General features: G+C 36.8%; 1 protein-coding gene across 1 annotated transcript; it reads right to left on the minus strand.

Annotated features, from left to right (window-relative positions):
* Positions 1-394: 394 nt before the first annotated feature.
* Positions 395-26,978, minus strand: LOC100539804 (eyes absent homolog 4-like). Its single transcript, XM_031552221.1, has 9 exons — positions 25,104-26,978; positions 23,048-23,190; positions 22,765-22,908; positions 21,735-21,814; positions 21,227-21,392; positions 13,084-13,220; positions 11,634-11,717; positions 2,610-2,699; positions 395-532 (listed from the first exon to the last, which is right to left on the minus strand). The coding sequence occupies exons 2-9, from the start codon at positions 23,148-23,150 to the stop codon at positions 395-397; spliced, it is 942 nt and encodes a 313-aa protein (XP_031408081.1). The 5' UTR covers positions 23,151-23,190; positions 25,104-26,978.
* Positions 26,979-27,062: the final 84 nt, after the last annotated feature.

Consider the following 27,062-nt stretch of genomic DNA (forward strand, 5'->3'; position numbering starts at 1 on the left):
AAAATTGAATACTCTCTGGATACTGTTCAAGCTCTGAAAAGAACTGGAGTAAGAATTTTTGCACAGGGTATTAAGACCACCCTATGAAGAATATACACAATGTGTGAACCAGATCTGCAAGTCACCTGTGGCAGCAGAACCTGAGAACTACAAAGAAAATAAATAGAGAATAGAATGAAGCTTTAATGGCTACAAGCAAGACTGAAGTATATAAAGAGGTGAAAGCTCCTTTTTGCTGATCTAATCCATGAACTCAACACAAGTTTGAAGAAATCTGGGCACATGCTACTGAACGGCTTAAAGTTCATTGGGTGCCACATGAAATCTGAACATACAGGGGTAAAGGTCTGCTAAAAAGAAATTTAAGCAATGCTTTGAAAAATTGATTTGGAATCTAACCTCGGTACAGGGCACCAGAAAGAGAACGTTCACCGAATGCACTTGCATTGTCAAGTGATGACTCACTTAGACTGCAATAAAACACCGACTGGTGAAGGAATATCCAGGGTTTTACTTCCTTATGTGTCTGTTGCTGGAAAGAAGAAGTACAGCATAGGTATAAGGTGAAGTAGATCTGTTTCTTGACTTGAAAATTGCTGAGAATAAATGAGATCTGCAGGCAGGACAAAGAAACTCATCCTGGTACACTTGCTTTTGCTATTCCTGCAGCTGACAAAAGAATAAAGGAAGTACTAAGAAACAAAGACTTCAGTGAATGGAGAAATCTCATTTATCCTCATTTTTTGTGTTCACTCACCAGAGACCTTTCTCTGGTATTTTACACTAGATCTCAAAGTCTTCCAGTTGTCATCAGTGGCAAAATATCTGACCATGGAGGAAACTCTGAGATCCACTCTGAGGAAGACAACAACTGATAAAGATCAGGGGAGAGTCTGAAACGCCTTCAGTTCAATTCGAAAGTTGTTTTTCACCTGCCGTCTGTTCCACAAAATAAATTTAAAAAAAAAAAGAAAAAAAAACCCACAGCTGTAAGACTGTCACATTCCACGTTAGCAGACACGGACTCCTGGACAGAAATGAAATGTCTGTGAAGCACTGCCGATGGGCCTGCTCCCCAGGCAGTTGCCCCTTTGGCTGTCCATCTGCATGCTTCCAACAGGCAAGTGATCCACAGTGGTCACTCCCCAGCTAGAGGTCTCCCCCTTTTCTGAGCAGATACCAAATGGCACACCCTGGGTGTCTTGTGACAGAACGTGTGGTTGCCTGGTTACCTCAGGAAGAAATCATGGGCAACCAGGAGGCTTCACATTGTCAGGATGTGACACACTACACTCTGAAAATTTGAAAGCCTGTCAGATCAAAAATTTTGGGTGGGAACTTCTTTCTAGATTTTCCCCTTTTATCTGGAAGGAAAAGAAATAAGTAAAAGATTAAAAAAAAGGACACAAGCTAGAGAGTACAAAATTTGATAGTTAAGAGGATTTGATATGCAGAAGGCATGTCTGAATTGACCACACTCATACATATGTGAGGCTTCCAGAAACTTGGTGGCAAGTGTCAATCAAGTGCATGGGACAGTCAGTGAAGAACCCAAACTAATACTTGTGTATTAAAGTGTATTTAAGCACGGCTTACTGAAAGTCTCTTAGTCTCTGAAAGGAATATAGCATCATAAATGAAATCACCTGGAAAGTAACTAAAAGTGTAATGAATATATATATATATATATATATGGTGATTTGAGTTTTGGACTCACAAAACTAGAAATAACCCTGTGTTCTCTTCAACACTTACAAGTATTTGCTGAACCCTCTCAGTCTTTTAAACTTAAAAATAAATAAATCAAGAAACTTTTTAACAGAGTTCAGAAAGGTGTCTCTATTAGTTGATATGGAAATTGAGACAGATACAGGAATTTTTCATTTTTATTTCATAAACCACTTCAGCATTTTTCAGAATGAGCCATTCCTGTCTATAATATTTGACTTGAAATTCACAGTATTCTTTGGGGAACAGAGAAGAGAAGAAGATGGCCTACCCATAAGCTCCTCTATTCTAACAGCAAGATTTTGGAACTGATGATCAGAAGAAAACTGAGACTTTGTTCTCAGTTTCTGTGGCATTGGAGACAACACTGATGAATAAATCCACCATAGTCACACCTCTCTAATTCTGCAGACTTTGAAGTAAATGAAGGATATTCTTACTTTGAGTAAGAAAGTTGGACATGAAGTCAAAAAGCTACTTGTGAACATAAAGAGAAGAATGAAGTCGCTTGGTTGAGATGATGCCACCAACTCAAAGCAAATATAGAGAATTTCAAGAGAAAGAATGGGAGACACATACATGTCTCTCCTGGAAATCCTGACAGACAACACCGAATCCATGGGCACTGAAAGTACTGCCCAAAGTCAAAGATCTTTCTTAGAAAGGAAGGCGTAGTTTCCAGATCACCCCTTTCACTCAATTTCATGGAAGGACTCTGTTGCCACAGGACTTCACAGACATCTGGCTAAATCTCTCTGTGATTAGCATATGACGTTCTCTGGAATGGCATATAGCACCACACATAACAAGCATTAATGCACAGTAAAACCACTGTGTTGACATCCCAGGTGTAACAGTGTTTATGTTCCTTTGATTCTTACCTCTAAATCATTAAAAAATAAATGCGTATCAGCAAGATTAAAAATCATTTCTTCCATTCGCAATCCAAGGGTCACCGCCATTGGTGGATCCTTAAAAAACAGAAAGTCAGATTAGCTATTTATGTACCTTTAAGTTATATCACAGTTACTTCAAAATTTGTTGTATACAAAGTATTTTGAAAAATTTATACTGCAACAATTTTCTTTTTCTAAAATTATTTCAGCATTAAACTATTTTAACATAACACTGCAGGAAGAATTTGCTGAACCTGTGTGATAATATTTGGAGAGCTCGGCATGTTGAAACATCAACTTCCTAGAAAGTCGAGGCATTTGTAACATGGCTAAACTATGTCAAAAGAGAAAATTTGGTAGCCTTATGGAAAGCTGCAAAAATAAAGCTGTAAACAGGGAAGATATGTCTCACAAATTACATCTGTAAGAATAATAATATTTATTATAATAAGAATATATTACATTTTTTATTCCTGAATCTTTTATAAAAATATGTAAGTATCTCGGCTGTCAATTTCTAGGAAAACAAAAAATAGCCAGGGAGTAGTAACTAACTTTTTTGAGCCCACATACAAGAGCAGAGGCTAGAACTAATTACTCCATGTGCTACCTGGACCACTGCACAATTCCTCATTTGTCTTCCAATTTTTGGATACCCAGGATTCCTCATCAAGGTCATGTTAAACTGGACTAGGAAAGGTAGCAATCTCTACCAAATTATTTTTTTGTAAGTGATTATCCTTACACTTTGATAGGAAATTGTGATTTACAAGGACTTTTCAATTTCTGATGTTTCTGCTTTAGAAAAATATAGAAGGCAGTTTGACATCTAAACCCTTGCTTATTTTTCCAAACTAAATTTCACTTTACATAAATCATCACTGCCTTACCTATCCTTATACCTATATCAGTTCTTTCCCATACTTGCTGCTGCTCCAGTATTCATCCACAAAACTTTCCATTTTCAATATTTACTCTTCTTCTGTGCAGGTACTGATGAATTTCCTGGATCTTCTTTATGATTGTATTGCAGGTATTCTGCAAAGTGCCTGTCAGTGTTCTTGTACATGTTCTTCAGCACATCTACAATCTATGGCACAATTCTTTAGGTAGTCCAAAGTAGAGGGAAAGCATATGCAAGTTTGATTGTTACAGATCATCCCTTCATTTGTTATGAGATACAGAATTCCTACCCCCAGATGGGATTCATTCAAAATATTCCTATCTGCTTGTAGGTCAGTTTTCACAGTATTAAATCACACAATATTAGCAAGATACCACAATTTTCCTGATCTGAAATAGCTGTTTCTCTAAGAGCCTTTAGCATGCAGCAAATATAAGGTAATTAATTTGACTTGCTTGGCTAGCTAGGAAAGAGGGTAATGCAAGTTACATTGTCTTACACTTAAGGATAAGAACACATGCAGTATAGTTTTTGATGCCTTGCTGACAGCTGGTAACTAGTTATTCCACTGCTTTAATTAACTCTTGCACTTTTCAGGTTCAGATAACTTTTGTATGCTTAAGATACAACAATGGTTTTCTAAAGTGAATATGATTTCTCATTTAAATAAGAAACAAAACCTAAATTTGATGGCTTAAATTGATTGTCACTAGTGAGTTTTTAGAAATATTTTGTTAAATGCTTCAAGATCACAGGTTTAAAATTTTACCCATATGCTCTTATCTGACAAAAACAATAAAATCCCAATACTCAAAATTTCAAATGATCATTTCTAACTATTAGAATCAAAGTCTTCCCAATCAGGATCAGACATCCATTACTCCAGGGCTTCACAAAGACAGAATAAAAGATGGCTTATATCCTGAAGCACGTAAAAACTAATGGCAAAATCTGAAACATAGACATATTTTGACCCTTGCTCATGAAAAAGTCAGACTTGAAGAGGAGAATAGTGTGTAAGAAATTGTAATGATCCAAAGTTAGATCTAATTCTCAAGCAGTGAAAGGAAATATTTCTTTGCTGACCTTTGAACTGGTCTAGACTACCTTTCAGAAGTAAAACTAAATGCAGTGCCTAGTAACATAACTTAATCCCCTACGTCTACTGCAGTCATATTCCATAGATTTGAAAGCCATGTGGGTGAGGGCAGCAGCAAACGTAAAGGTCAGTTTTCCAATGGGATGATTAAAGTATGCACATTAACAGATTTGCAAAAACTCATGTAAGATACTTAGAACACAAATCACAAAAATAGTCTGGACTCATGAGATTCCTCATCAAGTCATAATGCTTTTATCAAAATGTCATCACATATAAACATATGTTTCTCTCTCCTTTCTCTTACATTCTTTTTCTCTGCACAGAAAATTATGTTCCTGTCCTTAAATACAATATAATAAAGAAGTTTTGCAATGTTTTTTAACCTCAATCCTATGAACAGTAAGACATGTGCATAACTTTATGCACAGGTGGTAATTCATTATTATTTATGTGAGTTAAGGTATTCACTGGAGTTCTTCCAGGACTGGAATCTTAGAGTTCTGATTCTCAGTCTCTTTATTCCCCTTCCTGGGTAGAAGTAGACTGAAATGCGGAAATATGCTATAACATATTCCATTATAATCCAATTTATTTTTACAGAAACTACCAAATATGTATCACAATTTCCTGCCTTGCCCAGTATAGTTGAGAGACATAAATGTAACATAGCGTTCATGATTTTCTTATTAGTAGCATTTTTGTAACCAACTATGCCTAGCTTTATTACTGTTAAAATGAGATTTCCTACATTTCTGTTTTGAAAAAAGCATGTGGAGGATATTGCTAGGTACTGTATGTAAAATAAAATAAAGCAAAGAGATTCCATTATAGCTTAACATGAGATCAGTCTGGGATCTTCCTGCAACAACTGCTGAGAAGAGTAATTGGAATTGAAGTCTCAATTGATAAATTTGCCCAAACATTCACTGCAACCATTTAACAAGAATTATACATTAGTTTCCATCTCTTGCCATGTAAGTCCACCCCTTCAAATATAAAGACAAAAGAAGGAAATTCATCAGGATCTTGTGATTTTTGAAAAACTTCCCAATCTTTGTTTTACTGTCTTTCAACTCAAAGTGGCACCAAGAAATAAGAGTTGAAAAGAAAGAGAGAAATGTGCAGCTGATAGAGATTTGAGCACAACAAATTGAGAAACTGAATAAAAGGAAGACTGAACTTTTGCCAAAATGTTGCTTCTGCACAAGCACACACAAAAGCGGAAATAATAATAATAATAATAATAATAATAATAATAATAATACAAACCTGGAACTTTTCCCCAGATAATTTAGAGAATAAAGAAACACAATTTTTTGGCTGTCAGATTTTCATGATTTCAGTCAGATATTATTAGCATGCAAAGGAAACGACCAGCTACAGCACCTCTGTATACCAAAATGCAAATTACTTCAGTTACGTTAGTATGAAGGCTCTAAATTGGAGTCAGACTGTCTGTCTCTCTTCTGTACTAGACAGGTCCATCCACTGCAATGTCTCTCAGAAGACTAGGTAAAAAAATCCTGGGAGACCCAATATTTATATGTTTTGTTCAAGAGAAAAGTAGCTTGAATAAAGCCTCAAATGCTCAGTGGCCATTAGTAGAAGAAAACTGTTTAATATTATGTTGGAAGATCTGCTTGTTCAAAATAATTTTGTTTCTTGTTGAAAAAAACACAAAAACACTAAACTTTTACACAAACCCTTGGACAAGAAATTGGGTAAATAGTCAGATAGATTCATTTTAGCAGGAATTTCTATGCAAGAAGCCTTAAAAATAAGCAAGCAAGCAAATAAACAAAACATGTGAATAATATTACAAGAATAGATTTTCAATGGATGGCTGTCCTGAACAGACTTACAACAGAAGCAACCTCTGGAAAAATGGAAATGCTTAAGTTAAATACTGATATTTTTAGCTAAAAGACTCTTCCTTACATTACATAGTTATCTCAGATTTAAGTTCAGGTCTCAAAGTCCTATAGGGGACACTCATCCCCAGGGGAGTTTCTTGTAGGTGGTAATAGAGGAAGAGAATACATCTCTCAATAATCATATCTGGTCGCTGATGAAGGAAGACTCACGTACTCCACAAGGAGTTTCTGTTCCGTGCTCTCCAGAAGGCAGTAGGAAAATGGACTCAGAGGTCTCAGACAATGAGGGAGTGAATGGAGAGCACAACTGGAAGTCATGAGAGATACATGATTAATATAGACAGACGAAAGCATGTTTATGAGTGTACTTGAGAGTGTCATAATGTGTACTAATGGTGATAACCTTTTTCTGTTTAATGCCAGGACAAGCAGAGAATGAGCAATAAAAAACCTCTTAGCTCATTCCAGAGAAGTCTACAAGGTTAATGTGGCTTCGCTGGCAACTTCATTTCATTAGCAATTCTATCAAAATGTCACAATGCAATCAGCAAATGTGGTTTTGTTGTGATATTTGCACTTGGTGGTCCTATTCTCACCCTCCCAAGGGCAATGGGGGCCTTTCACACTTTTTAAACCGGTTGCACTTTAAGTCATGGCATTTATCTGGGCATCCTTGCCCTCTGGTTTGACCTGGGGGAAATGAATGAAATATACATGCTCCGAGGAAGAAAAACTCCTGCTTAATCAGCCTTAAGTCAGCAAGAATAACTGGAATATAATAGAACAAGGAATACATGCTGTTCACAGGGAATAAGAATGTACCTCATAAACTTTAACAGATGACGACATCTAACACATGTCCTGTCACATCAACAAATCCTTGCTTAAGAGTTCAGCATTGTAGAAGAGTGTATCTGCCAACTGGTGCTCAGCTGCAAAAACCATCATCAGCCATGCATACAACAGCTCAAATGCCAATGTTCGTGATTTACTACTGCAGTAAGTAATTAAAAATAGAAATGTACCAGTTTTATGAAGCACGAAGCAGATGAGCAAATGAGATGAACAATAAGAGCTACTTTTTACTGCTGGAAAGTAGCACAGTTGTCCTGAAAACTAACAGAGGTATAGTATGCAAATATTCTCTCCTTGCATTACCTAGGACCAGTCTGATAAAATAACAAAAAGACAGGTGGAAATACCCAGAGGGAGAAAACAGCAAGCCAGAGAATTGTTCTCTAAATAGGTTTTATATCTTAATATTTTAAAGTGATGCATAGAACAGCCTCTGGCCCAATCTATCCCCCTTCAGTGGAGTTCAACGTTATACTCTACTGGTGCATAGGTAAAACACAGCAGCTTGCAGGTCTCTCCCTCTGGCTATAACAGCATGACAGCCCTCACCACATATTGCACTCCATACACAGTCAGAAATGCATGGAGCAGAGACTAAAGTACTCATTTTTAATATTTTCATTTTGCCCACTCACTGCAAGGGTAAAGAGCTACTGAAAAATGAGAATGAAAGCTTACATGTCAAGAAATAGATGATAGAGAACTGAAGGTAAATATCTTTGCCTGTCTAGGTATTTGCAATGGTTCTAAATATAGCATTTCGATGTCTGAAAGTAAAAGTGAGCACACTTGGTATGAACAGATACCTCCCCTCTAAAGCAATGTTTCCATTAAAGACTAACTAATCTCAGGTAGAATTTTTAAATACAGAGAAAGGTGAAAATCAGTGTTGTTTTTTTGTTTGTTTGTTTGTTTTTGTGGTTTCTCTTTTGGGAGTAAATTAATCAAGTTACACAAAATACATATAGAAAAAATACATATGCACAGCTGTGTATCTGTATGACATTATTACTTTTTTTTTAAAACAGAGAACAAATAATCAGTATTTTATGGTGCCCTGTAGGAAAAACTGCCCCTCCAGCACTTACTGAAAGACCAATGTGATCACAAGATTTTCACTGAGAACCTCACAATTTACGGACAATTTATCTTCATAGCAATCTCATTCTCATAACACTCCAGACATCAGCGTGGACTAAGACCTTGTTTACGGATGAACATCACACACAGAAAAGATAAGGGCCGTATCTGCTAGGGTCATGCACCAGGAGCTGACTGAGATCCAGCTGTGCTATCTTTCCCTTCTCCCACAACTAACTCATAGGCACTTAGGCTCAGACAAATCTCAGCTTTAGGCAACACTGCAATGACATGTCGAAGCTAAAGCCTACTGAGGGTAAGCTCTCTCTGTATTCACAGAATCACAGAATCACAGAATTGTAGGGGTTGCAAGGAACCTCTAGAGATCATCGAGACCACCGCCCCTGCCAAAGCAGGTTCCCTACACCAGGTCGCACAGGTAGGCATCCAGGCGAGACTTGAATATCTCCAGAGAAGGAGACTCCACAACCTCCCTGGGCAGCCTGTTCCAGTGCTCCGTCACCCTCACTGTGAAGAAGTTCTTACGCACATTTGTGCGGAACTTCCTATGCTGCAGCTTATGTCCGTTTCCCCTCGTCCTGTCTCCACGTACCACTGAAAAGAGACTGGCCTCACCGCTATGGCCGCCACACCTCAGATATTTATAAACCTGGATCAGGTCCCCTCTCAGTCGTCTTTTCTCAAGGCTAAACAGACCCAGTTCACTTGGCCTTTCTTCATAAGGGAGATGCTCCAGGCCCTTCACCATCTTTGTGGCCCTCCGCTGGACTCTTTCCAAGAGATCCCTGTATTTTTTGAACTGGGGATTCCCTTTCTTACTGCCCTCATTTATTGTTGCAGTCAGCAACATACATATTGCAACGTATTTTCCTAATAAGCTCTTTATAAATATGTTGAAGGTAGTCATTGTAGGGGAAAAAAAGCAAACATAAAGTCTACTATTTTTCTTTCATGGTCTTTGGAAATGAGTACATTTCCTAGCTTGTATGGATGTTGTATGGATCAGTACATGGTTGTTTGTGACAGTTCTTTACTAATGCTGGTCTCAGCAGTACAACTATGTTAATTTCACTTGCCCTTGAGTTTTTCATGGGTTATACAAGCCAATTTTATCTGCTGTCAATATTACTGGCTGTTAATATACCATTACTGTTTCTAAGGACTATTTATGGAGTGTCAATTATAGAATTATAGAATCATAGAATCCTTAGAGTTGGAAGGGACATTTAAAGCTCATCTAGTCCAACTCTCCTGCAATGAACAGGGATATGCATAGCTAAATCAGATTGCTCAGAGCCCCCTTCAGCCTGGACTTGAATGTTTCCGAAGATGGGTCATCCACCACCTCTCTGGGCAACCTGCTCAGTGCCTCACCACCCTCACTGCAAAGTACTTCTACCTTACATCCCACCTAAATCTACCCTCATTAAGTTTGAAACTATTTCCTCTTGTAACAGATGAGTTCTTAAAAAACAGTGATACTGGGATATTCCCAAATATACTCATAGCAAAGTGAGAAACCAAGAGGAATTACACTTCTGTAGCTATCTCTAAAACAGTTTACGAAGTTACCTGTAAGTGTTTGTGAATTAAAAAAATATCTACTCTTATTCTTAAAACTATGTAATAGTTTAATCAGGCTTTGCTTACATAACATGTGAGGCGTACAAGACTGAAACATCCTATGGGCACATTCACATGGGGAGGGGATGAAAGAAATGACAGCATTGCTACAAGTGCTGAGGTAGTCTACCAGCTACACTCACAAGTGATACAAATGATCCAGTTCAGCTAGGTTTCTCTCTTGATTTACTAGTAAAAAATTAGAAATGGTACTGAAAAGTTACCGTTGTTACAGTGTTCAAAAAACAGCAGAAGTTTCTGACAGTATTCTGAAACGCACACTGATTTGGCAGCACGAAGCTGCAATATAAGCAGGAATATTCTGCACAAGACATGAATAACTACTCTTATCTTAGCATTTCAGAAAATCAGACTTTTGCCCAGATCTCTGAGCTTCCCCTTAAGCTTTTTTTTTTGTTTTTTTTTTTTTTTATAACCACAAACAGCTGTCTTGAAACATGGAGGACCTGTCATGAAACATAGCCCATCAGTGGTTATAATATACAGGTTCTGGCTTTGGAAATTTCTAGCCCATTGGCTGAGGAGGTTGGATGTGGAAAGTGTTTCTCTAATATGCTCTTTCTCACAGAGTTCTGTCAAGCAGATAATTTTGGCTCTTTAAACAAGTACTTCTTGCATAGCATGGACATAAATATGTCCTTAAGAAATACTTTTATATTAATTACATTCGAATGGCACAGCATCTAGAAAACCTTTGGTATCCCAGTCCATTTTCCTCCCTGCCATAATCTGCCATAATGTTCTAATTTAATTCTACCTCTCTGGGCAGCCCGCTCCCATGACTGCATGCTGATTTTCCCCCATGCCCCTCCTGCAGCCAGTGCGGCTCACTGATCTCTCAGCAGTGTAAATCTGCTCCAGCAGGCTGTGGCAGCCAGCCTCTCTGCCTCCTTCTTCTCCACCCTCACACTTCCTGCTGCTTTTCTGCTTGCTGCTCTGTGACCTGAGTGCCTTTTGGATCACCTTGCAGAAGAGAGGATGAATACAACTATCTAATAGGGAGAGGGATTCACTCCCTAGCATTACTCATCTTACAGCCAGCCATGGGCCTGAAGATGCAATGGAAAAGCTGGAGCATCAAAGAATAACATCTACAGCTGCCATTTAAACTGTCTTACTCTTTCTAATTTATCAGTTTCCTGGTATATTCACCCACTGCTCCCATTTCTTATTTCTTCCTCTACATATCCAAATACTGACAGTTGTTTTCAGTTGCCCATTGAATATATTACCTCTGTGGAACGTCTCTTCCCATGTACTTCAGTAAGCTCATCTTTGTTCCTCTATAAACTCTTCCCTCATAACATCTGTAACATCTGCTTCAGCCTAGTTTTATATATTATGCTTATATTCTGTCTCATTTCTTCCCTTAGCTTTTTCACATCAACCTTCTGAAAATGGGGTTTATTGTATGCTCTTCTTCTCTCTTCACTCAAGCTATTTTAAACCATGTATGTGTAAAAACATGTATGTGTACACCCTAGACATCTTGTTACAGTGAATCAGTAAGTAATTCATGGATTACATACCTTGCCATACTTTTGTGCATAGGATCCTGTAAGCAGCGAATGAAAAACTATGATTGTTTCATCCAAATCCCATACAAAAACACGCTGAAAACAGAAGTAGAGACAATATTAGTAAATAAATAACATCAAAATGCTCCCAACCTCCCACCCAGGGCAGCTAAAAGTCACCTTACTTTAATTGTACCTTAACTAAGCAGGTTTCCTCTGAAAACTGGCAAGAACAGAATATGTGCATCTACTGGTAAGAAGTCAGAAGGACTGTAAAGCTTAAAAAGCTTAAACTGCTCACAATTTCTTACTCTTCTCTTAAAAATTTTTTCAAAAAAGTTGCTTAACAGAGATTTCAGAAATAAGATGGGAGGGGTCAAACATAATAGTTAACAACAAATTGTACTTCAAGATACTTCTCTGAAAGTCTTAGTGATTCAAATTTATTCATTTCTGCTGCATAGCTAAAACCAAGTCTTGTGTAAAAGTACTATGCCACATAGAATGCCATGTGGGATTTAAATAATATCATAAGGTATTAAAATAAATTGATAACAGTTTTGTGTAAAAGCAATGGCACGTACATTCAGTGCTCAGCACTGCAGCCCATTTGTCAGCATAGCAGCAGCAGTGTGCTCAGCAAACACCTAGCAAAGGTCAGTCTTCTGCTGTGCCAAGGGTGTTCCGTGAAGACACAGCAGCAGGGCTGCCCAGGGCTACCTGCTGTGAGTGGCAGGAAGCATAGCATGTAGGTGGGCAGCACTTTCCTCTGATGCCAGTGCTTCACACATGGGCACCAAGATTCCTTCTCCCCCTGTCACATTAAGGCTGCACGCTGCTAATGCAAGAGCAATAATACTATAATTACCCATTGCTAAGAAGTCACCTGTGTTTTACATCATCATCCCATATATTAGGCAGATATATTTCTTCACTGAGGCATCAAAATTGCACATACTTAAGTATACCATAACTTCACTGGTGTCAGCTGCCTCACTGAAATCCACTGACATTTGCTACAACATAGAGACCTGTGGATAAGTATTGAAACACTATGGCCAGATGATCCTGCATATTTATACTGTATTCTTAAATAAAAATAACACTGAGCAACATATTTGATATCTCTTATTAAAAAAAAAAACAAACTAAAAGAAACAGCTTTTTGAATACACAGTTCTCTGCTTTTATTGCATGAAAAACTGAAAGATCCACAATCTTAGAGCTAAAATGTGAAAAGCTGCATCACATTTATCTTTCTAACTTTTCGTAGAGAACAGTAACATCTCATTGCATGTATATGTTAAAGCAGCCACTAATGTCTGTTATATTCAGTTACTGACATGGAGTGCATGATGTTTTCTAAAATGCCGTAAGCTATTTCCACAGCTGTACTTCGCAGAATTTACTTTTCATCAGAAGAAACCTCCACATTACCATTCATCAATTACTGCAGGCATACCTCCAAGTCACTGTCCGGAGGGGGTGATGGATTATTCTTCCGCCCTCTACCCCGAGACTTTGACCCAGAACTCCTACATGTTCTCTCATCAAGATCTTTGATTGGCGTGGAGGGGCTCTGTACTGTGTCAAACTCCCCTGTAAAGTCAACCATTCATGGCAAAATTAGTGCTAGATTTTTCAATAATAAACTCTGTTTTTCCACAGCTAGACATATCTGTATGCAAACTCAGTTTCAAGATGCACCTAAGTTGGCTGCATGAAATGAGTGATATGCAGTTTTTCCTGTGTAAAAGGAATCGACAGATGCAGTGGACACTACTGACATTGCAAAGGAAATGTTATAAAGCTAAGAAGAGATGTTGCATAGATATGTGCAGACATATACATAAATACGCATACGCACATTCAAAATATTCACAGATACAAGGAAGATGTATTTCAGAAGTCATACTAAAAAGTTACCAAAACATAAATTTCCTTTTAGATAAAGTAGTTCATTTCCCATGTTCAGAGTTCAGGTGGACTTACTTCCAAGTTCTGTTAATTTTACCAGAACACCCTCCAGTACTCATCCACCTACCAGGTTATTAGGACTGTTTTATCTCCTCCTCCCATGTCACCCTCTATTTAGTGACTTTTTTTTTTTCCTACTTTGCCACTGCCCATAAATTGGCAGAGAAAAGTCACACTATTAAATGCAATATTACAGTTACTATCAGAAAAACTATAAAGCCATATCTGCTGTAGTTTGATCATCCTTCTCTAATTATCAGTTACTGTCTGATATTCACTTCTCTGCAAAATAAATTTCCCAAGAATCACCTGTCAGACATCTGATCTGAACAGTACACATTTTTAGTAAAGAACGTTATTAAAATCACCAAGGTCCACCAGGCAACAGAGAAAGTGGCCAGGAGATCAAGAAGAGTGATTTTTCTGCTCCATTAAGAATGAGCAAAACCATGTCTAGAAAAATAACTAGTTTTTGGATCCCAAGTATAAGAGAGAGATTAACAAACTGTAGTTAGCTCAAGTGAGGGCCACCAAGACATCTGAAGAACTGGAGCACATAGGAGGAAAGGCAGAGGGCCTTTTCAGAGAGCTATACAGAGAAAGGACAAGAAAGAAAATATAGAAATTACATTAGCAAATATTCCTCTTAGGTACAAGAAAAAGTCGTTCTCAGTGAGAGTAGTCAGACCCTGGGACAGACCCACACAGCTTATGTATTCTCCATCCTCGGAGATACTCAATTGGACACAGTCCTAAGCAGTGTGATCTAAGTTGGCTCAACCAAAAGATATGCAGAAGTCCCTTCCAACTTAAATGATTAAATGTTTCTACAGTCTTTTCAGAGTCATTCACTTATTTTCCCTCCCGAACAAAGAAGAAAACAATTCTAGTCTAGAAGGATGTAAGAAGAAAAAATAGACTGCAATCTCAACTGAGAATCTGTGTGCAATATAATTCAATAGTTAAATTCTTCACCTCTTCCATCATTTATTTATACCTCACAGTGAACCACATACAGAAGATTATTAAAACAAATATACTAGGAAGATATATATCTTGATTGGAATAAAGTACTGTTGTATTTCTTGGAAGAATAAAATTTAAGACCATAATGTCACATTCCTGAGCAAGAGCTCTAGCTCTTATGAGGAAGGAATTCAAGATTGAAGGACAGTGGAGAACATGAAAAAAATTAGTTCCAAAGTCCAGGGTATGATATATACATAGGTTGCTCCAAAAGTAATGCCTCCTACTTATTTTCATGGAAAAACAGCAGATATGAAGAGCACAATAACAATATTTGATGGAACAAATTGTCAGCTACAAAAAACTGTTTTTCAGCATAGTCACCACCATTAGCTTTGAATTTTCTCCAGTGATGAAGAAGAGTTTGCACGCTGCACTCATAAAAACTTCCACCAGTGAAGGCGACCCTCTGTTTCAAAGATGCTATATAGTGTTGTCAGGAAAATGTTGCCAATGAAATCCATCTTTCATTGTCCCAAACAGGTGGAAATCGGGCGCCAAATCCTGACTATATGGTGGGTGTTGTAGGACAGTCCAGCCAAGACTGGCAACGTGCTCCACCGTCTTCAAACTGGTTTGGGGCCTGGCATTATTGTGCTGCAAGAGAAAAGTTGCTTTCTTCTCTGGCCTGACTCTGGCAGCTTGATCCTTCAGCTGAGTCAGTGTCACAGAATCGCAGAACTGCAGAGGTTGGAATGGACATCAAGAGATCATTGAGACCAACTCCCCACATAAAGCTGACTCCCTGCAATAGGTTGCACAGATTGGTGTCCAGGTAGGTCTTGAATATCTCTAAAGAAGGGGATTAAACAACCTCTCTGGGCAACCTGGTCCAGTGCTTTGTCACCCTTATCATAAAGAAGTTCCTCTGCATGTCTATATAGAACTTCCTATGTTCAAATTTTAGGCCATTGCTCCTTGTCCTATCACTAAACACCACTGAGAAGTGCCTGGCCTCATTCATTTGCCTCCCACCTTCCTTTAGATATTTACAAACTTTAATCAAATCCCCCATCAGACTTCCTTTTTCCAGGCTGAACAGATCCAGGTTACTCAGCCTTTCCTCATTAGGGAGATGCTCCAGGCCCTTCATCCAAATCTAGCAATCAGAGTTGATCATTTGTATAAATTACAAGAAATCCAGACTGGTCATCCCTTTCTCAACCCAAAAGACAGTGCACATCACTACCCAGTGAAGGCTGTGTCTTAAATTCATGTATCACTCTCTACTCTATGGATGCTGTTTTGACTCTGGCTTGTAGTGGTGACACCATGGCTTTTCACTGGTAATGATGTGATCAGGAAACTGTCACCTTCAGTGCTGTACTGATAAACTTGCATACAGTGTTCTTTCTGTTCCTGTGTGAGCATTCCTGGATCCCACACAGTGCAAACTTAGATTTCAATGCTGCCACCATCGTTTCAAATGCATTGAAGCTGATATTCAGCTCTGTACACAGTTCTTTGGTCATAATCTACTGATGTGCACAGATGAGCTGGTCAAGATGCTATTAATTTCATGGTGTCACATCTATGCATGGCGTCCAGAAAATGGCTTATCTTTCATGTCACTCTTGCCACAGCTGAAACATACCACCTGCTACCTCACTGTGCTCACATCCACAATTCGGTATCCATAAGTGTTCAGCAAGCATCAATGAATGTGGATTGATAACATTTTTTGAGGAATTCAACTCTACGCTTTTGCTTCATACGCACTTCCACGTTGGATGTCATTCTGTCATACAGCCCCTCTGCTACCATTGGTCACACTGCAGAAAAATGTAAATGAATATTGGTGGGAAGATTCAATCTCTACTGTCATACCACCAAAATCGCCTAATTTGTGGGCCAACATAGTAAAATAGATTTGAATGAAGGATTGATACATATAAAGTATAAAGACAAACGTGCTTTCATGACTCAGAATCCTAATCCCTGCACACCCAAGTGGAAGATGGTGAATTCTTTATGAAACAGGAGGAAATCAAATCTCTTTCTCTCTCCCTTCCTGGAAAAGTACTGAAGTTATTCTGCTACCAGTAGATAGTGCTATTCTGTTCTCAGACTAGATCATGATGACTTCAGTGTTGCAGTATCAATCTGTGTCTCTGCTTGTACAGAATACAGCCAAACTTTCAGGCAACAGCTAAGAAGAGATCTTCAGAAAAGTAGTTTGAGAATTTTTTCCAGATACAATCTTCAAGATACTTCTGTCCTGATTTGGAAAAAACATTATATATATTCTGTAGTATTTTCTCTTTCAGCTGAAACTTATCAGAGAAACAAATGTTACAGAAGTTAAGCAGCAATAATAATGTCTATTGAATAATGTTCCCTTGGTGTTTTTATTTTGTCCCTTTACAACTGAGAGCAAGAGTTCTTGTTGACTAATCATTTCTATTCCCAGCATGGTGTTGATGTCAGTAAGGACACTGCAGGCACTGAAGAGATCAATAAGGTCACATTACTTTAGTTCTTTCCCCATAAATAGAACAGCAGAATTTAATTTTCTAAATGTAAAAATGTAGAAAAACGATGTTTCAGAATCACATTACTTAAGCATCAAAAGCCTGCTTTTCAAAAGAAGCTCTGAGTATACAAGAAGTATGTACAAAAATATAATTTCTCAGATTCCCTGACAGTGAAAAAAAAATCCCAAAGCAAACTCCAGCTATGAAAAGACAAAAACTATATAGCTGAACATAAATGTTGATATTCTTATCACAATTTTTTTCAGTTTTAGAAAATTTCAACATTTTACAACAAAGATTCATTTCTAAAATAATCCACAGTAATGTACTAGAACATCTGTTCTCAATGACCATGTTTAATCTACCAAAAATAAAATATAAAAAGACTAAATTTTCCCTGAAATAATCTAACCACTGAAATAAATAACTTCAAGTTTCATTTAACATTAGCCATTACCTGTTGCCCCAAGCTTCTACTTCGGTGAACACTCATTGTGATTGCATAATTATCCATTAATCAGTACTGTAACTAATCACTGTACCTTCTAAGTTCTAGATATTTAGAGCCAACTTTATTTCATTAACTAATCTCTAAATCAGAATGAGCAGCTGTCTCTTACTTGAATGCAAGGTATGCATCTATTTTAGAATGCAGAAGTCTGTAGTGCATGTTTTACTGAACAACTGTAGGCTTAATTGCTTGATTTGCTTTTTACCAACAGCAGACTAAAGGAGCAACTGCATTTTTTTTTGTTCTCAGTTTACTTTAGAAATCAGATCAATGCTGATAGAAGAAAAACTTACTCAAAATTCAGCTATGTAAAAAAATGTGAGAAATTCTAGTACCAAAGAGCACTGAAAACCTTTCCCTCATAAAGAGCTCCTACTGCAGCTCATATTAGACAGAAGTTTTATTGCCATGTTTGAAATTTTTTAGCTTTGCCAATATTCAGCACATGCCTAATAACTCCACTCCTTAACTTTCTCTCACTGGAAGTAGGAGCAGCATCTGAGATTCCATAAAACAAGAGGAAACTGTCAAAACTGGAACACAGAATGACCACTTCATCACAGATGTTCATGCACATACTCATATCCTGGTTCAGGTCCAGCAAGAAGACTTACATGCCTTCTAGCAACTCTAATTAAATGTTAGGGAGTTACAACATCACGGTTAAAAATGGAGGTGGTCTTTCCTATCCAGACCATTTTTTCCCACCTGTAGTTGGAACAAGCATTCCCTCCTCCTTGTTAAAACACAGCTGTGCCACTTAAGCAAGAGAAAAGAGGTGTGGACACAGGTCAAAACAAGTGTTCTGTGACAACTTCTGACATTTGTAATGGGAATGGAAAGCTACTATAACTGGCTTGTGTGCATTCAGATCCTTCTCCAGGTGAAAATGTTACTGCCTGTCACTAGGACAGGGAGCATTGAAACTTCTTCTTGTCAGTGAGACTTTTATTTTAGTAGCTGTCTCTGAAGCGAAGAAGCCTAGTGACAGTTCACAAGCTCCTCAAACAAGCCAAACATTTGCCAAGAATCCTCTTTTTTAATAGAGGCAAAGTCCAGAGACATAACGCGTTGTCACTTGTGAGTAGCAGACAGTGTAATGCAGAGAGTATCAATTTTCATCTCATTTTCTTTACTTGGTCCAACAAATAAAAGAAATCTTGATCTGATTGAGCTTTGTTATTACAAGAAATCCTGTATATGTGGAAAGTATTAGAGGTTAATGTGAATTAACAGCAAGCAAAGATGGTAGAAGAGTGAAGTGCCTGTGTTTAATCTTATGTTTTACATGAAGTTACTCTTAGGATCAAGCAGTGAAAGTGCTAGACAGCAAGTAAACGTGGTGTGTACTGAATCTCTGATTCAAGTCAGTGCATCCCCCTGATGTAAATTTATTTTTATAGTGACACACAGGGGCATAGGCATGCCATGTATTCTCAAAGTGGGTGTTGCACTCTCAACAAAAGGTCTCATGACCAGTTCAACACTTGACAGAAATAAGGAATGAGTGGGCAGTTTGTAAATTCAGATGCACAGCCTACTTAACAGGAAAAAAGGTTTGTGGATTAAGCAGTCTACAAATAAGAAAAGTATTTATTGTTTCAAAGATGTGCAGCCTTCAATATTTTTGAGCCTATTTACGCTATGTAAGATTCCTTGCTTTTTCAGTGCTATTTGATACGAAGGGAGTCTGTAAGACATAATACATTTACACAGCATTTCTAAGAAAATGGAAGGGAGAGAGGAAGAAAGGAGAGGCAAAGGGAAAATTCTGATTTTTTCAAATAAAAATATAGAAGAATAAGACAGAAATAAAGATCACATATGAATATACTTTTAAATGTAGATTATTTATGAGTTGGCTCCATTGTGAGTGTTTTGCAACTGTTGGAATTTCACTTAAGATATCTGTTAGATTCTCTTCCTAAAATTCCACTCTGAGACAATTTGCATTTCCATCAAAAAACAATGGCACGTGCATTAGCCAGAGAATTTGTTGCTCCATTCCTGGAAGTGTTTAAGGCCACGCTGGATGGGGCTTTGTGTGACGTGATTTGCTGGGAGCTGCCCATGCCTATGACAGGAAAGTTAGAACTAGTTGGTTTTAAGGTCCTTACGAAAACAAACTGTTCTACGATTCTATGATCTCTCCATGCCCATAGCATGTCATACCACCAAGATACATGTGTATGCATAGATACACATCATTTTTCAATTAAAGTTAGCAGAGGAAAACAGCTGGAAGAAAAAAATAAATCAACTTTAATTTAAGCAGTTCATATGAAGTATGAAGCCTTGTCTATACTCTTCTACACAGTATTTCCTTCTTTGTACAAATTTGTTATTATAACACAACAGCTTTATTGTCTAACTTTTCAGTTAGATTTTCCAGTTTTTAGGATAAGAATTAGGAATATTTACACAATGAGTTGATATTACGATCAAAGCACACTTTCCCTTTTCAGACCCTAGTTCAAAATCCAGTTTGTTAGTCTACTGATAAAGCCTGTGGGTAAGACAGACATTTTACCACGTTCTACATGTGAAGGCAGTGTCCCCACAAGATTTCTCTAACAGCATTATGCTGGGTAGCTGGCAATTCCTCTTCTCTTATAAATGCTATAACCAGCCTTAGTGAGCTACTTATGACATAAATATATCATAAAACTGGGCTAGATCTTTAAGAAATTCCTGGAATAATGTAACTTATACATGAAATTGAGCATGAAAAGCAGATTCTTTTCACACATTAAGGATATCACACACCTAAGACAGCCCACAGAGATTTTCATGGTCTATACTGTACTATGCATAATTTCAAAAACATAAGGTTATTTACTGTAGTGAGAAAATAAATTGGTGAGAATTTCGGGAACTCAGAAATTCCCAAGTCTAGCATGCAAAAAAGTATTCCTTGTTAACGTCTGCATTTGCTTGACATGAATGGAGAATGGAGCAGGCAGATGATTGCAAAGTGAGTTATAAGGAGAAAAAATGAAGATATCCAGCAGTGATGCACTAAGAACACAACTTTATAACTGTGTTGTAATGCATATGCACGAGGGGGCAGAGTTGGGCAGGCAAAATTAGTCTCCTGATTTCTCCTTAGAGCTTTCTCTTTTTAGCTTCAATTACTCCGTTATTTATTTATTTATTTTGTAAAGAAATGTGCTATTAACTGATTGCCCTATTCTTACTAACCTAATTTTGGTATTAGCAACTGTGGCTTGCTAGAATGATTGGAGCATAATTAAATGACAAACAACATCTTGTTTAAATAATTTACAGTAACACTTCTGAATATGGAGGTGGACAGTGGAGTGTCCCACTGTCAGTAACAGGAGAACTGACTGAATTCTTAGTTAAAAGTTTACTACTACAAGACCATTGCAGCTTTTTTCAACCTACTCTTTCCAAAGAAAACAACCTCAAACTGCAAAGAGTTTTAGCTAACAAATTACACAGGCTTCTTGAATAAGCATACAAAAAGGGCTTTTTTTTGTCCTTGAGTTTAAAACTTCAAACAGTATAAAATTAAGTCAGAAATACAGATCTTCACTTCATACAACTACAGGAAAAAATATAAAAATTGTTTTCACCTGAATGCAGATCTGTACCTGGTTGACTAGTCAGGCCAGGGAGAGATTCCTGTAACTGGTAAGTTGATGATGATGATGAAGTGCCATCGGCCGTGTTGTTTGAGGTCATATATGCACCATATGTTGATGCTGAGTAATACTGTGCATACTGGTTTTGGCCAAAAGCTGTGTATGATGGATAATCCTAAAACAGCAAAAGCAGTTAACTGTGTAAATGAAGAAGTAATGTTTACATTAAATATTTCTGCGTGCAATGATGTGATTTATGCAAAGAGCTGATAGCTTTTAGTTTAGATATTTTAACTTGAGAAAATTTACTAAACGATTAAAGAGAGATTGATAAAGTATTTAGGTGCCAAAAGATGCAACTAGGCATCCAAAGGGATTTCCAATGCTTTCCACAGAAAACAGTACTTAACCACAGCAAGTCCAATTCAGCATAACAAATCTAAATTGAAATAACATTCCATCACTGGATTTACATAAATTTTTTTTAATGCACAAACAAAATTGTTGATATTCGTACCTGTTGTGAACTACTGAAGTTCGTAGAATTTGAAACAGAATTGTTTGCATAAATAGTGGATGATGGTGTAAAACTAGAACCTAAAATTAAAAAATATGATTCATTGCAAGAACATGTTTCTGAATAAAAATATAATTCTAAATACAGGATTTCATGTTAAGACATTGATGAATTGGAGAAGCAAACCATTTCTAGTTTTCCATTTAAACAAGAAAACATTTAATGTGCATGGATGAAATGCTGCTTCCATGCCTACAAGCATACCTTCTTTTTTCCCACAATAGAAGAAAGTTATTGGCAATAAGTTGTTGCAGTGACCACAGAATCATTTTTCAATTTATTACAGTGTCTCACTTTCATTCAAATATTGTTATTCTCTTTTTCCTTAATCGCCTAAGTCCTAACATTTCAATGTTTCTTTATGAAGCAAAAATCTATTTTTTAAGAATATTTAAATGATCTATGTGTTTTTAATCAATCTGTTATGAGGCTTGTCCATGTTTTCAACTTCAGATGATTAATATTGTATTTATAAGATTTAATATTGCATTAAAAAATAAAAAAGTATCCAGATAAAATAAAGTATCAATGAGCAAAAAGAAATAAATCATAATTGCATAATAAGTGAAATACTAAGTATGAATTACAAAGAAATTGTAATAAATAATTTTTTTCAAAGGGAAAAGCATCAGAAGATGTCGTACTCAGAAACATGTAAACAAAGGGAAGTGACTTGTATTCCGCAATAAATACAACAAATGCTTCCGGTCCTGCTCCATAAAAAAATAAAGGTGTAAATGGGGACTGTGTTGCATGACCAGATCTAGATCAGCAGTTGATAAAAAATGAAGATATGCATGCGTTGGAAAAAATAATAAAAAAAAAGTAGCTATATTTTAGTGATAAAAGTAGCTGCCAATGACAACCACGTTTGCTAGAGTTCCGAAACATGAACTGAAAACATAATGAGGAAACAGGGGCCACAGAGAGCAGCAAGGAGGGATGACACATAATAGCAAGGGCTACTCACCTGGCATCTGATAAGAATACGGTGTTTGGCCTGGCTGTGGAGTGGAAAACCCTGGACTGTAACTGAGGCACCCACTCTGCAGTGGTGACTGTGTCTGCGAGAGCCCACTTTCCGTCTTGATGCCTGGCAACATTACACCCAAATCTGTATAAGAAATTAATTTTCAACTGATTCTTTAAAATACTTTCTCACAGCGGGAAAAATAATAAAAAAAAAAGCAAAAATGTTCACATCAGCATCTATCTTACATCTACATAAGACAAAGTAATAAGAGGTCAAATACCGTAAGTAGGTAGGCTGTATGGCTGTCCTGTCTGTGAGTAGGCTGTATAGACTGCTGGTTGCTGCATTCCTGAATACTGGGTTTGTCCGGCATAGGCAGACATTGTTTGAGCTGCTGGTGTAGAAAGAATGTGTGGATAGGGCCTAAATATCAGGAAAAATAGCATTACTGTGGCAACAAATACTTTGTAGGTTAATTCAAGCAATAAAGTAAAGAAAAAGGTATCCAAAAGCAGTTCATTATTCTGCCAACTCTTCCTCTTATGGGAGTTATTCCATCTCGCACTGAAATAAGCTAAAAAACCCCATCTCACATTCTCAAGGCACTGTGAAAATTCTGTGCTGTCCCATCACCGCAATTTAATTATTAATATTCTGTGTCCAGCTGTAGATGAGCTGTGCCACTGCTGTAACAATTTTATATGGATTTAACCCCTTTGAGACAGGAACATTACACTTAAATCAGAAAAATCCTCAAGCTTATTTATCCAGGGAAACTTGGACTGGAAGAATAAATTAAATACAGAGTAGAACATTAAAGCTACTACCTTATGCCCTCTATGAACGGTTCTGCTTCATCAGATATCTAGCCTCTGACTTCAGTGGGAGATGGATCATGCCCATAGAGAGAAGCGTGAAAAATATTAACAGCAACACTTTGTTAACCAGAAGGGCTTTAAATGTTTGGGAAATAGAATGGAAATAAAAAATGGTCTTTAATTTATAAATACTGGGGTTTTATAGGGAATTTGAATAAAATCAAGTTTTAAATTTTTGCCCTCCAGAGTTGCAAAAACATACAGATAAACATTTGTCTTGGATTGTTTCGTAAGTCAAATAAGATTTTATGGACCAAGAGTTGAATAAACATACTCTGCAGAATTACACTTACTGAAACCTGGCTATTAAAAACCATGACTAAATTTCAGATTCTAATTTATTTTTCTTTTTTCTTTTTTTTTTCTAATTAGTTCAGTACATTTGGCAGCGGTTGCTATCAGAAAAGGATTACTCATTAATTTAGATGCCAATAAATTATTACAGTAGATTAAAAATTCTATTAAACCTTTTAATGTATTTGGCCAAATGTATCTAATATAGTCTGCTAAAACGTGTTTTAAGTGGAATAAGGAAGAATGTTTTTAGTTTAGATGCCTACTTTCTCTATCAATAAATGCTGGCTAACATGATACAAATGCAAATTTGATGAAGAAATTTTAAAAAGCCTAATCAGGTATAGTTTCAATGCTTTCTCTGTATCAAATTTCAAAGTCACATAGGTAGAGTATCAAAAGCGCTGAAACAAATATATGGTATAGAAATCAAGGATACTTGTGCATACATCACAGGCCAAGCAAGTCAATAGGCTGCCAATTACAGTAGTTTCATAAAAAAATCTTCAGTGCTTTCCATAAAGTTAAAAAAAGGAAGAAACTTCCTAGTTCTAATAACACCTGCTGGCTTCTGAATAAATAAATAAATAAATAAACATATATATATAAAATATATTTTTTTTTAAGAGAGAAAGAGATTGAATCTAATCCAATTTACTTTATTTTGTTTGATATTTAAATCTTACAATATTGGAGGAGGAAAGGATGGTTCATAATTCTGGAATGTTTGGAACTATTTGGCAACGCTGGTACTGGAACAGTCTATGACATGTTTACCGTTAAGTATGCATCCTGGACATGCAATTGTGATTTCTAAATATAAACTCTCTTCCTCAAAATATGTCTGTATGCAATGCCAGCACTATTAAAATGCTGATGCGTGAGAATGCCAGTCTATTTTTTTTTCCTTCCACTGTGTGTAGAAACTCAAAAGACATTTCTTGTGCAGCAATACAGTATTGCACAACGTAGATGTTACTCTGCAGCCATGAGAGAGAAAAAAAAAATGGACATAGAATTGTAGTGGATTCATTATGGAGGCTTAAGTATTTTCCTTTCTCTCTCTTTCTTCTGCTGATCAATATATGTTTGCAGCAAACGGCAGAACTGCCTACAACCAAGGTCAGTTCGCTATAGAAGATTACAATAGGTACAGACACTAACTTGGAGGGATATATCTGCGGAGAGTACTGGTGCGCTGATCTTGGGCTATAGCCACTACTTGTTATTACTGCAAAACAGAAAACAAGAATATAACAGTTAAAAACAGTATGAGATGAATATAGCCAGTCTAAATACTAATGCAGTCACGTTAGCAGAAAATCTAATTGAAATGGACAGCTTTTACATGACATAGACGTCACCACAACTGTAGTATCTTAATACACAAACTAAAACGTTTGGCAAATTTCCAGATCATTCACTGTTTACTGAACTCTTTAGCTGTTGGGAACGTTTTAAGCTTAACAGGCTTGTTTCTGAATTACTTGCACAGGCATATAATTCACACATGATCTGTGATCCACACTCAATAGATTTTTCAAATTTGCATGTTATATAAAAATTAGTAGTTAAAAGGAATCTTGTGATTTAACGTATCACATTGCATGGGATTGAAAGAACACGCCTATACTTTTAAAGTCTCATATTAACAAGTTTAATTTTAATACTGGATAGTATTAATAGTGTTCTACATAGGTGTTTCAGTTAGTTTACATGATGAGAGATACCCAACTGCTGCTAGGAATTGAATACTTCTCCTTATCAACAGGCTGATTAGAACACAGATACTACCAAAAATAGCTGTATTTCAAAAGTAAGCATAAACAGTTATGTTCAGTAGCCATCAAAATTCTATATGTCTGCACTATGAACAGCTGCATTCTTCCAAGAAAACTAACACAACAACAGTCATATCCCATTAAAATTTCATTCAAAAGCAGTGCTCACACTGGATTAATTCCAAGTGTTTGGAAGTTTCTCTTTCCTTTAGCCATCTGTCTTGACTAAGACAGATGTATTCCAAATATATGTACTCTAAAGTGTTGAACCAATCCCTTCAGAGCAAATCCATACTGGGCAAACATACAGAGTGTCTTTATTAGGCCATCTGCTGCTCATTCACTTTACAAAAGATTAAAGTAGTACACAACGAAGCACTGGAATTTCTTTAGTCTAATCAATCATAGTTGTACTTCAAAGTGTACCCTCTTCCTGAGTTGTTCATAATGGTAGTAGAAATGAACTTTCAGAATTATATAAGTGACAAATAGGTTTAGGTTCCTAACTATTTTATGAAACATGATATATGTCTACATCCAGGTGTAATTAACATCTTTGAGATCTATTCCTTTGAACATATGCAGAACTTCATATTTCTGAAGCTACTTTAAACACATTTAGAACCTGCAGGATCTTAAAAGAAAAATCCATTAGAAAAACAACAGTAACAAAAAAAAACCAAACACAACACATTAGTCTTTTTTAAATGTGCAGTTGAGAATGGCTTGAAAATGAGGAATTGGATGATTTTTTGAACACATGCTATCAAATCTCCTGAAAGAGTTGCTGATTGAAAAGATATTAAGGGATAACCTTCAAGGGAAATCTGCTGAATTTAATATTATATTATTGGATATTCTTCTCTGAGAATGCCTTCCAGTGGTTTAAGCTTATTTTCTAAGCGTGCATAAAGATATTGTCAGAGTTAGATGAATGTATAGCTGTATATAAAAACAAAAAGCGCGTAAAACCCTAAACGATGTTGTTATTTATTTAACTCTTGAAAAGTAATTAGTCTTGCCTGTTCTATCACTGTGACCTTTCTGAAGACAAACAATACCTAACAGAATGACCTTGGTGATTCCCAGGGCAAGGAATTTTCATGATCCATTTCCAGCTTATCGAATCTTTTTTGACCATACCGCTCCACTTTTTGTCTATTGTTTGCTGAATGACACATCACTTGATTAATCAATTTGGTTAAAGCACATTTACCATTCTACTATAGCGGGCATAAACTACCAAAAAAGAGAGAAAGAGAGAGAGAGAGAGAGGAAAAAAGGAAGGAAGGAGGGAAGGAGGGAAGGAGGGAGGGAAGGAGGGAAGGAGGGAAGGAGGGAA

The sequence above is a fragment of the Meleagris gallopavo genome, chromosome 2, assembly GCF_000146605.3.
Source record: "Meleagris gallopavo isolate NT-WF06-2002-E0010 breed Aviagen turkey brand Nicholas breeding stock chromosome 2, Turkey_5.1, whole genome shotgun sequence".
Lineage (NCBI taxonomy): Eukaryota > Metazoa > Chordata > Aves > Galliformes > Phasianidae > Meleagris > Meleagris gallopavo.